This window comes from Condylura cristata, unplaced genomic scaffold (genome assembly GCF_000260355.1).
Source record: "Condylura cristata isolate star-nosed mole 26May11 unplaced genomic scaffold, ConCri1.0 scaffold00017, whole genome shotgun sequence".
NCBI lineage: Eukaryota > Metazoa > Chordata > Mammalia > Eulipotyphla > Talpidae > Condylura > Condylura cristata.
Window position 1 is genome coordinate 36363672 of NW_004567118.1, and position 16660 is coordinate 36380331.

Sequence of the window (16660 nt, forward strand, 5' to 3'; positions counted from 1 at the left end):
AAAAAAAAAAAAAAAGATTGGTATAAGGAAAACTAATTTCTGATTTACATAATGTGATAGATAGTTCAGTCTATGTCCAGGAGCATTGCCACCCAAACAGTTCTCTTCCACCTCACAAAAAAAAGAAACATCTGGTGGTATACTGTAAGGAGTCCACCCCCACCCCCGGCCGCACCTCCCCCCCAGCCTCCCAGCAATAGGTCCTCACCAATGTGAAGAGGAGGTAGGGTCTGGACCTGGCCCCAATTGTGCCCCCCTTTCTGTATATATAGGTAAGCAATCGACCTCGCTTCTATATATTTATGAGGCCACGAGGGCACCTAAGGTCATGAGAGTGTCCAGTAGTGGATTTCAATCTTGTCCGTACAGTGGAATCAATTCAAGAACTTAAAAAAAAAATCACCACAAAACAAGAGCAACAAAACAAAACAACACCAAGTTGATACCTGACTTGCCTCCAGAGATTGATTTAATTGATCTGATGGTGTAGCCTAGGCACTGGGATTTCTCAAAGTCTTCCAGGTGATTCTACCAAGTAGCCAAATCAAGAACCTGTGGCTTTTACAGTAGGAAGAAAACCCAGGACTGATCACTAGCCTGGGGTGCAAAACATTTGAGGATTAAGCAGAGGACAGAGCCTGTAAAGGGAGAAAGAGTTGTGGTTCAAAACAGGGAGAAAAGCAAGAGAGGTGTTACATACACCATGGAAAGAACATTTAAGGAAGGTGAGGTGGAGAGTCAAGTAACCACAGAGGAGACTAAAATGTCCATTTACTACCAGCCTAGCTGAATGTTAAGGAGAATAGTGGGATATAGCCACGCCAAAGCTATCAATTTCAAAATGTATGCAAATCTTGGGTGCTGTTCTTTAACATATCTTACATAAAAGTAACATGTAAAAATGAAACACCACAGAGGAAAAGCAAATAGCTGGTTACAGTCCTAACTTTTCTGTCCATACTGAATCCACTGGCTATAGCAATCCCGTATTTAGTAATTAGCAAGGACTTAACTACTCTTAAAAGTGACAAAGTTGGTTTTCCTAAATTTGTTGAATCAATGATATGTGTATTTGTGAATTAGAACAGTCAAACTCTCCTGTCAGATTAAAAAAAGTTGATGGATTTTGCTAAATAAAGACAGGGAGAAGTCCATGCCGTCTGCAATGCTGCTTTATCCAGGGTCAGGGTAAACATTCTGAAGCAGGCAGTCTGGGGTCAGGTCTCACCTGGTCACCATGGCCCAGCCAGGACCTCCCTCTTAGCTGGGAGGACTATGGACTTCATGGTCTGCTTCACTCAGAGCAGTCCACTTATATTTAATATACTGGACTCCAATATACTTGACTTAGACTATGCATAAAAATAGGGTAATCTGCTTAAAAAACAAAAACAATCTGAAAAACACTGGGTTAGTCTCTAAGGTCTGATAGGACTATCAAATTTTATGTATTTAAGTCAGTCTTTGGTGATTGTTAACTAAGTTTTTATTATGTTTTGGCAAGTTTCTAAGAAAATTTTTTAAAACAATAATTACTTCAAAGATCAACATGGAAATATAAATAGGAAATGTCTCAAATTGGGCATACAAGATGTATGAAGAGAAGACAAAGGAAAGGAATTGAAATAAAACAGATGACACTTCTTTTTCAAATGTCACATTTAATGTTTTCACCACTGTACTTCAAATCTACATTGTACAAAGTGACCAGTAAGTGTGCCACGGTAATTGACCAACCTCTGAGATTGTACCTTTCACACCAGTGTCTTCTTGGGCTCTTTTGATACTAAACACGTTTCTCATTCAAGTGAATTGAAATGCTTCAGTTGGGTTGATTCTCAGGAGCCTCATAAAAAAAAAACAAAGATATTGCACCATCTTTGTTTAGTAATTCAATGTTTGTTTCTTTCACAGCAAATAATTACTTCATTGAAGTTAAAACTTCCAAACATAACTTATTAATAGTCTTCAAATTCAGCTCAGATCACTCAAGATGAAAATACTCTGCTAAATACAGATAACTTACAATAACTTTAACAGTTAATTGTCCATAACACACACCAAGGTTTTTTCCTAGACCAATTTTAAGACGATCCATTAGTATTCCTTGTACAGGTGAAAAATGATCTTCAATTTTCTTGTCTTTTTATTTTTAATATAAAAGTTGGAAGGGACATTCAAGTTTCAAGTCTCCACATTGAACTTAAAAAAAAAAAATAGTCATCATCAGCATGTGGAGGTAAACAAGCCAAGTTGTATAACTCCAGGAGGTAGAGGCCTTCAATTTGTATTCATATATACATATGCACAGAAGAATTCAGTGTTCCAACAGAAAAAGAATTTGTCAAAAAGTAATAAGTTATTTACTACTGTGACATTTCAAGACTCCCACAGCTTTGCCTAAAGACACAAACACATTTGACATAATTCCCTATGTGCCTTTTTTTGTGGCTTTAAAACTTTTTAAAATTTGTTTTTGTCTTTTATTTATTTATTTTTTACTGTCCAGTGCAGGAAAAGTCTCACAAAATTTCACAGACCTAAAATGTGCAAGCTAGTTCTCTCTCTATACAGCAATGTTGGGGTTCTTTTGAAATTAGCCCAGAAATTAATTATTTACACACATGAAAGATGCATGCTTGGGGAATTTTTTATGTAAGAAAGAGCAGAAAAACTTCTAATAAAAATAGATTAAATATATATATATATATTTATACTGGGTAAGGAAAACAAAGGTTTAGTCTCTCCTAGTCACAAACTCATTCTCTCTACCCACAACATTGGATTTTAGACAGCACACATCACTGTCACGGCTCTAATGAGAAGCTAGTCATAGGGCTTGATCCTCAGGTGGCATGCCCCACCCCCCACCCCCCAGGTGCAGCCACGATCAGCTCACGTGGCTCCATGATTGGTCGCAGGCAAGGTTTCTAGATTCCTTAATTTTAGAAAACCCCAAATCTTCAGGAATGGCTCAAATATCAAAATGTATGACTGTCGTGTGTGTGCGTGCGTGTGTGCATGTATGTGTGTGAACAATCTCACTTCATTTTATAAAAGAAAAACAAAACAAAACAAACAAAAACACAAACCCCCCAACTCCCCAATTTGGTTCAATTCTCTTTTGTTCTGAGGTGAGCCATAACAGCTGCACTAAATTCATAAAACATGTGCAACTCTGGGTAAAATATTTTTCTTCTAAAAGCACAACCACTTTACAAGATTAAAAGTCTAGTAACATTTCTAAATATTATTCATATCATACAAGTAGTGGTTGTTAATTTAAAACTTCATTAGTAAAATTACAGTACAAGCATGATTAACCTCCAGAATTGCAAATCCCAGACTCCAGTGGAAAGCTACATTACATCTTCAGTAGTCATCATCTTCCGCTGTCACTCCCACACCAGAGGAGATGGGGGCATCTCAGATGGCTGAGCAACAGTGGAACTGGAAGGAAATGGAGAGGTGGAGATCGCAGTCAGCCCAATACACTAAGGGCAATTCTTGCTGCCTGTTTTTTGCTCTCTTCCTTTAAGGAAACTGTTAAGTCCATTTCTGAATTTTAATTTTTCTTTAAGCGTCTTTAAAGGTGCATTTATTTCAAACTGTTTAAGGGTCTGTATCTGTACTCAGACGATCTGATATAGTGGTTAATACAATAGCCTGAATACACATCTAATACAATAGCCTGAAAATAACACATCATTCACTACTTGTGTGACACCAAGAAAATTTAATGGAAAAGAATTATGCTGTCCACCCCACAGGATATTGTGATGAATAAATGAGAGGATGTATGGAACATCTTTCCACAGTGGCTACTTAACAATATAAATGGTAGCAATTAAAAATAAGTTCTGTAATCAATCAGGAAAAGTAACCCTAGAGGTAAAGAATTATCTAGTGAATTTAAATGGGGACCTATTTTGAATGAGCCTCGTAAGTACTCTTTCATCAACTAATTAATTAGTTGATAAAATTGAGTAGCACGGACAGTCATTTAGTATTTGTTATCCATAGATCTATTTTATTAGTTATTTTGTGGGTCTGTCTAAACATTGTCTACTTAGATGATAAACGAGAGGAGGTGTAACAATTTTGCTTCCCCAGGCCCAGGATACTGAGTGACTTGCACCTGGAAAGGTATTTTAAAAACACCTGACTGACAGGTCACTAACTCTTAGGGCAAAATATAAGAATGTGCTTTTAAACTCCAGGAGTAAAACTGCAATTGATTCCTTCTTTCTACAGATAACAATACATGGAAGAAATAAGGCACCTGGGTTTTAAAAATTATAAATAAAACTCTGGACTAAATTAAAAATGCAAGCAACTTCAAGACCATGTCAAGGCCAGTTAAAAGGTGTGAAGGAAGGGAAGGAAAGGCAGCAGTGAGAGGGTAGAAGAAGGATGGGGGGGAGGAGTTGGGAAAGAAAGGAGGAAGGATGGGTCCTTTCACATCCAAATCTACCCTTTCTTTGTCTTCATTCAGAGCCAGACCCACCACATTTTTCCTTTGCCATCTGGTTCAATGTTAGCCTTTGTCAACAGAGGGCGCTGGAAGGCCCGAGCACAGGGCCCTAGCTTTAGAGGCCAGTTTCCCTTCCTGGTTCTGGTGGTGTTTTTTTTTGTTGTTGTTTTTAATGTGGTAGGCCCAGCTTTGATCTAACCAAAAAAAAAATTTTTTTTTGCTAGTTTCTCTGCAACCTAGTAGGAGGGCTCTTTGATGCCTAGTTCTACCTCCACCTTTAGGCAAATTTCTCTGTCACCCTGAACCTGTATGTTCCTGTGATGGCCACACTCGCCAAAGAGGTTTAGATCTTATTAGTCTCAGGATGAAGGGGCCTCTCTATGCTCTTAATTTCTTCCTGCTCACTCTTCCTCAGACTTGAGGGAACAACTACTTTCTGCATTTGCTACTTCAGGACCTGTCAGAATCTTCTTTTATGCCTTTGAGCATCTTTTCCTGGTAATTAAATTCTCTTTCTCATTATTAAATCTCCCCTGTTCATATTATTGGGTGTGTCTTTCTTCTGACTTGCAAGAAGGTAAGGAAAAAGAGATTAAAAAAAGAGAGAGAAACAAAGAGAATGAATTTCCAAAGTAGGCTTATAGTTCTTTAGCCAATAAGCCCGGTTGGCTTCTCTAAACAGGCCAAACAGCTGTTCAGTAAATAATTTTCTTGCTTGAAGTTATTATTCAGATGGTACGTATGTAGCAGGGACAAAACTGTTAGGGGGAAAGGATTCTGTCTAACTCCAGAACTGTGGCAGCCTGCTGCCCTGCAGGGGTGTCTCCTTTCTACCTGATCAGGCAAACCATCAGTGGTCTGAGCAAACACTGCCAAAGTTCATTGGCGTCAGTGTAGAAAAAAACAAAGGCTGAAGATTTTAATAGGCTTTTGATGAAAGCCAATGTTTGTAACAGGAATTTTCTGTTGGACCTTTTATCTGTGTTATCTACTCTAAATAAAAACAGAAACATGCCAAATAACACATGGCAAGGCATCCTTTCAGTTCTAATGAGAAAGTTAGAATTACATAGTTACCTAATAAAGCTCTTAAAAGCAGCAGACTGAGGGTTGATGCAGAGAGGCACTCTGTTTCCTTTCTGCTGTTCCAAAATGAACTGGTGAATAATTTCTGTGGAGAAAACAAACATCATACAACCCCTGCCAATTTTCGGGCTTGGGGGCAGTGGGTTCTCAGTTACCTCTAGCCACCAGCTGAACACTTCCTACTTGTGTAGTTAATCACACAGGCACAAGATAGCAGTCAGAATCCAGTAAGCTCCTTTCTTGAAACCAAAATGAAGGCTGCTGCTAAGTGTAAGCAAAACCCCTAAAGGTGGCTTTACATGAGATGGAAACCCCATGAGTAGGAAGAGTAAAATGGTCCTGAAATTCGACTCCACGGCGCTGGTATTACAAGTGAGCCTCTTGAATGCTCAATATTAAATCACCTTTTGGAAAGTCACTTAAAAACCTCAATTGGTGTTTAGGTGCTGCAATGGTTACTTTGGGAATTGCTCTCTTCCTAGTGTCCTAGAGCAGAATCATTCAGAACTGTGGATGTCATTAATCCCCATCCTCACTCCAATAGGAAATATTACTTGTAGACTATCAGAAATTTCCTCTCTGTCATCACCCAATGACTGATGACCTACATGGATGGTGGTTTTTTTTTTTTTTTTAAAGATTTGTACGTCGTATATAAAGAAAGTTCAAGTTTCATTCAATGAAATCCTACTGAGTGATCATATACTAAATATATTCTGACTCACACTCAACTCAGTCAGCTTTGAAGACAAGAACAAAATATGAATTACTTTGCCTCATCTGCCTCTGGATATAATATAAATCACCTGTTTCTATCACACCACTCTTCGCATATGCATCCTGAGCAAAGGGCCATCTGCCAGGCTGTACAACATGGAGGAGGGCTTTGGTGACCACCCTCATCTCAGCTTTCCATGGAAATATGTTACTATTCATCCTGTTGGTCAAAGTTAAAAAACAATGACACTCACCTTTAACCTGTCGAACAGAACTGAGGTTCTTCTCAAAAGTGTCATCAAATTTGGGATTGGTGACGGGCTCAAAGTCACTGGTATAAACTCTTCCAGTAGAGGTGGAAAAGCAACATTTACACATACACGTGTGATACCGTAGTCGCCCTTCATCTAGGTAGGGGTGGGCTAAGGCATCCTTAGCGGATATTCTTTTGGACTGAAATCAAATTTAGAGACCAGTACATCAACACTACAGGTAAATGAGACTGTCTACACAGGATCTTTGACAAGACACAGAAACTGCTTTAGACAGTCTATACTTAACTAATGGCATAGCCTGTGTAAAGAGGAATAACTGAAATTAGTGGGTAATAAAGAGGGAATATATGACTTAGATTAACACAGTGCTGTTAGAAAACACCAGAAAATAAACTTAAATCACTTAGAAGTACTTCCTGCTAGGGTTCTGAAAAGTTTCTACCTTGAAATAGATGTATGCAGGGTCAAAAATGACAAATATATGACATTTAAAGATGTAAAGCTTTAGCGGGGATAGGTTTATATTAAAAAAACAGGTTCTTTTTTGTAAATATGTCTCAAGCTTTAAAAGAGGTGATCCTGGTAGCAATTTTACAAAGCTGCTTGCAACTTTTCTTCTCTTAGAATATCAAATCAATATAGGGCAAACACCTGTCTGCAAGCTGCTGGAACTAGGCAGTAGATAAGGTCTGAACCCAAGGCTTTGATATCCAGCTCCATTTGAAGATCAGCTGCCTGTGGTTTTCTGGCACTTCAGATCAGAATACTTAAAACACTAGATTTAGGCTTACATAAAACAATCAACGTTTAAACTTGATTTTCTTAAATTGCCCCTTCTTCTAGCTCAGCGGACATACACAGAGGGGAAAGCAAAATTTAAAGAATTTAAGCACACAGCCCTCCCTTGTGGCGTAGCGGGTTAAAGAACAGCACTGAGAAGCTAAAGCCACTTCTGCATAAGTTCGATTCCCACCTGCCCCGGAGGTCACCACATGGCGTGGCAGGCCTCTCCTGACCTGCCCACTGCTCCCCTCAGCAGTGTACTTTGTCCATCTGCCTGTTCTGCTCCCCACTCTGTCTCTGGTGAAGCCTTTCACCGCCCCTTAGCCTTGCTTCTGGCCTGTACCCCAGTTCTGTATGCACAAATAAATCTTTAAAAAAAAAAAAGACTTTAAGGACGGACTCAATTGAGAGTACAACAAAAACTGTACATCTGTATCTTGTGAAAAAAGGAATAGCTTAAATTAGTGGTAATGTAGGAGGAGTATATGACTTAGGAGCACAGACTATTGTTAGAAACCACCAGAAACTAAACTTAAAGTCAGAAGTAACTTTCTGTTAAAACTTTGAGAAGTTCCTTCGTTGAAACAGATGTATGGAGGGTCATACCTCTGTCCACCTACAATATGATCGAACTTTTCACATAACGCAATTTAACAAAAAGAAACTATTCAAATAAATAAAAAACAACTGGGTCATCTTAAAGTTCTGGGCTCCCAAGTAATAAAATGGTCAATATTTCCCATAAATTTGGATTCCCGGCCCTCCCTGGTGGCTCAGCGGGTTAAAGCAATGCACTAAGAAGCTTAAGCCACTTCCCATGAGTTCGATCCCTGCCTGCCCAGGAGGTGACCACATGGTGAGGCAGACCTCTCCTGACCCACCCGCTGCTCCCCTCAGCAGTGTACTTCCTCGATCTGCCTGTTCTGCTCCCCACTCTGTCCCTGGTGAATTCTCTCACCCTCTGCATCTCTTGCCTGTACCCCAGTTCTGTATATGAATAAATAATCTTTAAAAAAAAATTTGGATTCCCTTAAAATACTTTTACTGACTATTTTTTGCTATGCTGATGTTAAAAGGTACATCATGATCTTGTTCAGGATATGATAATTACAAAAGAAAGCTGTTGTTTATCTACCACAGCCACATGCAAAACTAACAACCTTGGTTTTGTTCCTTTCACTATTGTTTATGTTTTGTATTTGGTGACTCAATCCTTATGGAGTTGGACTCAATGGTATTCTTAGCAAAGAAGCTGGTAACCTTACCCCCAACCCCCCAATGAGTTCAGCTATCTCTGGAGGTTCCACTGGGATAACGGCCACTGTCACGGCTACTGTCACAACCGTAAGAAATGACTGTTGAGAGCGCCCTTGTCCAGTCTAGGTCACTCTGAGTCCTCAGCTCCCTCTCACTTGGCAGCGCTGGGCAGTCTCACTTGTGGGATTGAGTTCTTTGGCTTTTGCACATTAAGTCTGGTTCTTGGCCAAGTCTATTTCTGTTCTGATTGAGTATGGTCAATTGTGTCCACATTGGTGGCAGAAGGATTGAATCTGGGTTTTAATTTTATCATCTGACCATTAAGTCATCTGTTAGGTGGCAGATGTCAGAAATTAGGTCTCTGTCAGCTGCCATCAGCGGCTGGAATCTAGTTTCCTCCTTTTTTGTTTGTCTGGGGATCCTGATATTTTCTGAAACTTGAGAATGAGGTTTGAAAAGATTTTGGTGTTTTCCCAGCTACTGGTAGTACACTCTGTTTGTATGGTCTGTGTGCATCATATGGGGTCCTCTAAAGTATCTTACCTAAGAAAGGCCTTTAAAAAAAATAAGTCAAACCTCTACTATACAATGATCAACTTTTATTTTTGTACACAAATTCATTTCTTTCTAGAGTTTCCCAAAAAAGGAGTTGTCATCATTTTGTGAGAGGTATGAACATTAGAGAGAAAAAAATGTCCTATGAAATTGAAAAAGAAATCATAAAATACTAAAAGAAATCATAAAAATTTCAATACTGAAATTCTTCTGAAGGACTAATGGGTACTTAATCATGTCTGATATATCTTAATCGCATATTGTACATATTTTATTTCTCTAACTGATTCACATTTGTAGTAGATATGGACTCCTATTTTGTTGCATTATCAAAACTGGCTCTAACTAGTTTTAAGTAAGAGCTGATAAAATTTCCATTTTACAGACAAAATATTTTTAAGTCTCAAATTGATGTACTTTGTATACTTCTAAAAGGAGTTGACACATCAAGTTATGAGATCTCTTAAAATCAAATGGGGCAAACTTCTATTCCACTTGGTTTTTTTTTTAATAAAAAGTAATAACACAAAGACATGGCTCCTTATGTCTTTTTATGTATCTTAAGACATACAAAAGGAAATGGAAAGATGTAAACATTCTTCCTTACATATTAAATATATTGGTGCTATAGATTTTTTTCTTGCTAAAATTGTAACTCAAAGATTAAAAGAACTAAGTGTGAGGTAGATAATATACTTGGTTATTACTAAGTAAGATGCAAGATATTTCTCTATATAAGAAGACTTTAGATAAATCAGTCTGAGTTAACAGCTATAAAAGTATGAAAACAGCAGTTTTCTACCTGTTTTTATTGATATGTACAAATAATAGCACAATTTATAAAAGTCCTGGGTTTGTTTTTTCACAAAAAGCCTAATCATTTTGGTTTGTCTGAGATTATGGAATTGAACAATTTTATGATGAGTGATAACAGTATCTGTTTCTAAAAAGGAAATTAGTTTTTAAAATAGCGTAAATCAGGGCCCTCCCTGGTGGTGCAATGGATTAAAGCACAAAACTATGAAGCTATCCACAGCCACTGTAGCACAGGTTCAATCACAACCGGGGAGCTGACCCACATGGTAAAGCCAACCTCTCCTGTCTTGCCTGTGCTCCACTCAGCAGTGTATTTCAGTATATTTGCCCACTCTGTCTCTGGTGAATCCCATCATGCCCTGCACCTCTGGCCCACACCCCAGTTCTTGTATGCATAAACAAATCCTAAAAAAACAAACAAAAAAACCCCAACATTATTCTAGTGGACTCTGCTTTTTCCTTATATTTGCCTAAGACTTAATGCTTTAAGCAAAAGATCAGGAATTGAATTACTATCAGGTGCTGACAATTGTGTTCAGGTATGAACTCAGAAGTGTTGCTAATATAATCAGCCAGGATTGTCAGGGTCTTTCAATCCAGGAGCAGACAGACAGGTGGCAACAGACTGCTTAACCCAAGTTTAATAAAATAAGAATTAATTAGTTCAGACTAAATAAACAGGCTTATTTATGATTAGTTCTATTTTTAAGCGTTATGAAAAAAAAAAACAAACCCATAAAACAAACCACAGTCATTTGGGGCCTGCCTGGTGGTGCTGGGGTTAAAGTCTCAGGCTATCAAGTTATTGCCAACCACTGCAGCATGAGTCCAATCCCCTGCCAGGGATCTAACCCACATGGCACAGCTGACCTTTCCTGTCTTGCCCACTGCTCACCTCAGCAGTGTATTTCAGTAGATCTGCCAGTCCTGCTCTCCACTCTGTCTCTGATGGAGCCTCTCACCTACCTCCTGCCACACCTCTGGCCCACACCCCAGCTCCTTTGTGCATAAATAAATAAAACGAACCTTTAATAAAAAACCCCAAACCACTCATTTATCACTAACCCTCAATATAACAGGTTAAAAATCACAATGAAAAACTTTCTAATTGAATCATCACAATTGGTGAGAAAAGAATCCTTAGAATTCTTGGCTTCACAGTGCTGTGCTTTAAACCCTTACACCACCAGGAAGGCCCCTGTTTTATCAGTTTATTTCAGTAGATCTGCCTGTTCTGCTCCCCACTCTGTCTCTGATGGATCCTCTCACCCCCTGCATCTCTGGCCTGTACCCCAGTTCTTGTATACATAAATAAATAAATTTTTAAAAAATAAACATGGGATCTCTGAGAAAGAGAATACTGTAGGTAAAACCTGGAACTGGTGAATTACATGGTTCTTGGTTACTAATCTAAACAGAATAAAGAGACTAACACCATCCTGGCACATAAAAGTAAATTCTAACCCAAGGCTTTTACAAAAATTCCCTATTGCAATCAGGAACTACCTCTGGAGCCTGTAGTTGGCATGGCTCTAGTTTTGTTAACTACACAAAAGGTCTTTGCATCAATCAACATTCTCCTGTTAGCTATGTAGATAAACATGCCAAATAACACAAGCTATCAAACTAATGACACTAAATCACTCTGGAGTTCATGGAGCAAATTATGTGGTTGAAACTGTCCTTAAGGGCAGGAACTATCCCTCAAGGAGAGCTTTGTCTTGCTTTCTATAACACTAAGCACCTTACCTACCAAAGAAAAGAGAAACAAAAGAGAACCCACTTTGTACCCTCATGTTTAACAAAAATAACTTCGTCACTCTGATTGGGTTTGGTCGCCCCAAAATAAATGCTTCGTTATTTCTCACAAACCTACACAAATAAAGTATTTTAATCTTGATTGTTGTGCTTGTGTATGAAGATTGTGTGGTTTTAAACACTGTGGGTTTGATAATCATGTGAGAAAGTTGTTATTTTCTCCTAACAACAAAGGAATGTAAAGTTAGTAACTGGTAATTCTGTGTCATTTTCCCCCCTACCTGTAAATACTTATTGTGTTTGTGTTTGATGATTTCTTTGTACACGTAGCAAATAAATTTTTCTAATCCAAATGCTTCCATTGTTGAGTCTCCTTTGACAATAGTTATTGGCATACATGTGAATAAATAAATTCTTTGGATGAATGAATATATGATACCTAAAAGAGTGAAATCTAGAAATGGCATCTGGAAAAGCTACCATCTCAACAACCAAAAGAGTAAATAAAACATTTACTTATACTGTATTCCTTATGCAATATAATGGGCAAATTAAAAAATAAATTTTTTTCTAATGATTTAACTTGGTGTCAAACTTTTTTTTTTTTTTTTTTTTTACAAATATTGAGACACTTAGTATATGCCAGTATAAACTTCTGTGTGTGATAAGTGAGCATAACAGATATGAAACCAGGGACTGAAGTTTTTATCTTTTGAATAGTCATTATATGCACATTTTTTTTTTAAAAAAGATTTATTTATTTGTGCATACAAAACTGGGATGCAGGCCAGAGGCTCAGGGGCGGCGAGAGGCTTCACCAGAGAGAGTGGGGAGACAGAACAGGCAGATGGACGAAGCACACTGCTGAGGGGAGGAGCAGGGGCGGGTCAGGGGAGGTCTGCCATGCCATGTGGTCACCTCCGGGGCAGGCGGGAATCGAACTCATGCGGAAGTGGCTTTAGCTTCTCAGTGCTGTGCTTTAACCCGCTGTGCCACCAGGGAAGGCCTATATGCACATTTTTGCCAATTCAAGTTAAGGTGTTTTCCTTAGAGCACATGTATTAAAAAAAATAAAATGAAATCAGAGTTTCCCTGATGGGTGAGGGGTTGAAGTCTCAGTGCTATCAGGCTATCACAAGCCATTGTAGTGTGAGTTTAATACCCAGGCAGGCAGCTGACCCACATGGCATAGCAGACCTCTCTTGTCTTGCCCGCTACTTCCCTTAGCAGTGTATTACAGTGGCTCCACCTGTTCTGTTTTCCACTCTGCTTCTGATGAATCCTCTCACCCCCCACACCTCTGGGCTGCACCCCAGTTCTTAAATGCATAAGCAAGTAAAAATAAAATCTTAAATAAACAAAACAAAACAAGCACTACTTACTGGATCAAAGACCAACATCCTGCAAAGGAGATGAACAGCTTCATGTGTAGCCTGGCTAGACAGCGTATAAAGTACAGGAAGAGATGGCTGTGAAAAAATAAAAGAATTCAAACATATAAGCAAGCTCATGTATAAGTAGTTATAAGAACACATCAATTTATGACAAGGAAAGTATCCAGTTCAAAAGATGGGCGCCAAAAGCCTAAACTCTAAGGAAGTATGCATCTCCCCTTACTAGCAAGTCTTCAAAGGCAACAAATAGTATATTTTAAATTGTATGATTACCAATGTATCTGAACACAAAAGGGTCTACAAACAAAAAAGGCTAATTCTATAAATACAGAATTCATGTTAGCGCCACACAGGAAATGCTTTGGCAAGAAGTGAAGAGCCAAATGTATCCAGGGAAACAAAAAGATTTAAGACTTTGGCCACATGCAAAGTTAAACAAGTAAATGGTACAAAGTAAAGATGTGAACTCTATCTTACAGCAACATTAACATAAAGTTGCTAAAGCTCCTGTCTAGCTACAGGACATGAAAAGATAACCATTGCTTTGACTGGTACCACCAAGCTCCTATCCCCCCCCCCCATTTTTTCCCTAAAGATTTACCTATGCATACAAGAACTGGGGTACAGGTCAGAGGTAGGGAAGGTGAGAGGATTCACCGGAGACAGAGTAGGGAAACAGAATCGGCAGACAGACTGAAATGCACTGCTGAGGGGAGCAGCAGGTGGGACAGGAGAGGTCTGCTGTGCCATGTGGGTCACCTCCCTGGCCAGGGATCAAACTTGTGATAGTGCAGTGGCTGTGTACAGCTTCACAGTGCACCTCCAAGGAGGCCCCCCACCAAATTGCTTTAGCAAAGATTTCTTGCTCTTTTGCTAAGTGGCAGGTATATTCACAGGATCTTGTCTAACCATTTGCACTGAGGCAGAAGATGGCTCTGATGATGTGAGAAGCCTCAGACTTCATAAAGCTTCTATTTCACTGGTTAGAGAGTCAGGGACAGAGCAAATGAGTGAAATCACTGCTCTGTCTCATACAAGTTAACACTAAAAGGTCTCCTTGTACTTTAAGCACAGCTTCAGAATCTTGCCATGACAACTACCAAAATCAAGTGCTTTATACTTCTGCCTCTTTTCAACAAAGTCACATAACAAAATGCAACAAGAACAAGAAGACACACAGAATAATTAAGTAGTAATTATTCACCCTACATAGGTTTTCCTTAAGGTCAAGGAGTAATAAAAGTGTGAGGGGGATTCTAATTCATGAGCTAATTAGATAAAGCATGTCTAAAACTTAATATTCTGAAGCATAACATGGGGCCTCCCTAGTGGTGCAAGGGGTTAAGTCTCAACACTATAAAGTTATGTGTGCTTTTGCAGCATGACCCACCTGGCCCAGCAGACCTTTCCAGTCTTGCCTGCTGCTCCTCACCCTATCTGTGGTGAATTCTCTCACACCCTTCATCTCTGGCCTGCACCCCAGCTCTTGTATGCATTAATGATTAAATCTTAAAATAAAAAATGAAGACGTTGTAAAAATGACTGCTGAAACTTACTTGGGCTCTAAAATTGTATGATACTTGATAGGAATACTAATGTAAAAAGCATTGTGCATACACCTTATAGTTGATAAATCATTGACATTCAAATATTTGTAGCACCATTCCTTAGTGCATGCATTTATATGAGAAATGTTTCTTGGTAAAAATATGATAGTCTGGTAGCTCTGAAATTATTTATGCAAGTCAAGGTAAGGAGGGTGGTGTAAGTGTAGAAAGACATTTTAATTTGTTTTTTAATTTACATATATTTCCCCTAAGAATACTTTTATTGAATAAAGTGAAGTAATTTAATATTCTTGAAACACCAAATCTGGGTCTTGGTTTCACTGTGAATAGCTGTCTTATTTTATACTTGCTTGTGTAGTTTGGAAGTCAAATTCGAGTCAACTGTTACCAAAATGTCTCACCACAGGCAATTCTTTTCACTCTCTAGGTGAATCTACTCCTCATCCTGTTTTTTTTGTTTGTTTCTTTTTTTAAGTTTTACATTTATTTATGCATACTAGAATTGAGGTACAGGCCAGAGCTGTGGGGGGTAAGAGGATTCACCAGAGTGGGGAGCGGAACAGGCAGAATGACTGAATACACTGCTGAGAATAGTAGCAGGTGAGACAACAGAGGTCTCCTGCACCATGTGGGTCAGCTCCCTGGCAGGGGATCGAACTTGTGCAACAGTGGTTGCAGATAGCTTCATAGTGGAGACTTAACCCCCTTGCGTCATCAGGGAGGCCCTCCTCATCCTGTTTTGCAGTGAAATATGTGAGCTTAGGGAAGGGAATACTGGAAGGAGTACTAGTGATATGGTTCAAATTCCAACTTTGCCATCACAGACTGACCTAAGTCACTTGAGCATTGGCTTTCTCTTCTAGTAGACTGCCAGTACAGCCTTGATTACCTAGCATTATCACTGCTAATCACTTAATGTCCAAGAGCCAGCCCCTAGGCAAAAATATGAGTAAGACATCTCTGGTGGGCAAGGAAGATGACCACTGAATGAGGACAGAAAACAAATTAGAAGGGAAAATTTATAACATTTCAGGATGACTGGATATGAGAAGGGGAATTTGTGAAATTCAAGTGAGTGGATGTAAAGCTATTTGAAACTGATACCTTCTCATTTTATCTTTCTTTACAAATGCACACCCAAACAATTATATACTAAAAATAAGGCTAAATTTCATTTCAGCGTAGAATGATCATATTATATGCTTTTTCTATTCCTGCCTTTTATACACATGATAAAAACAGACAGGGAAAAGAAGTCAGTTCAGTCCTGTCAATGCCTCTCCAGAAAAATAACCATTAATAATTTAGTTCTTAATACTGGCTCTATAAGAAAGATGCACTCCAGAGCTGATGTATTTCTAATGCCATTTTCTTCCTAATTCACCATTCATTATTGTTGAAACCAATGGATACAAGGTGTCAGAATCAATTTGAATAACAGAAAAGATAAACACCCCCAAAGGCTTATAAATGCTCTATCTCATTGGGAAAAAAGTTTTTGTCAGTTCCCCCAACATACACACATTACTTTACCCATTAAAAGATACCATGTCTATTTATTCTTTGTTTTGCAAGTTTCTAAGTCACTTAGCAATGAAGGAGTAAATGGGTCCCGATGCTGAATCATCAGGACAAGTGTTAGAACCTTCCTGGTGGTATGAAATTATCTGCAGCCACTGAAGCATGAACTGGATCCCTACCCAGGGAGGAGATCCTCATGGCCCAGCAGACATCTCCTGTCTTGTCTGCTGTTCCCCTCCGTAGTGTATTTCAGTAGCTCTGACTGTTCTGCTCCCCACTCTGTCTCCGGTGAGCCTCTTACCTCCCACACTTACGGCCTGCACCCCAGCACTTGTATGCATAAAATTTTTAAAAAATTTTATTTTTATTTGTGCATACAGAACTGGGGTACAGGCCAGAGGCTCAGGGGCGGCGAGAGGCTTCACCAGAGACAGAGTGGGGAGCAGAACAGGCAGA

The 16660-nt window shown here is 39.0% G+C and overlaps 1 protein-coding gene across 1 annotated transcript in view; it reads right to left on the reverse strand.

Moving 5' to 3' along the window:
• Positions 1-1641: 1641 nt before the first annotated feature.
• The window catches only part of NLK (nemo-like kinase), a 141283-nt gene continuing 126264 nt past the window's right edge, over positions 1642-16660 (reverse strand). The window contains exons 8-11 of the mRNA XM_004684871.2: positions 13104-13190; positions 6532-6730; positions 5552-5645; positions 1642-3450 (exon numbers count right to left, since the gene is read on the reverse strand). Coding sequence (XP_004684928.1) covers positions 3396-3450; positions 5552-5645; positions 6532-6730; positions 13104-13190 — 435 coding nt within the window. The 3' untranslated portion in view covers positions 1642-3395. The remainder of the gene's footprint in view (positions 3451-5551; positions 5646-6531; positions 6731-13103; positions 13191-16660) is intronic.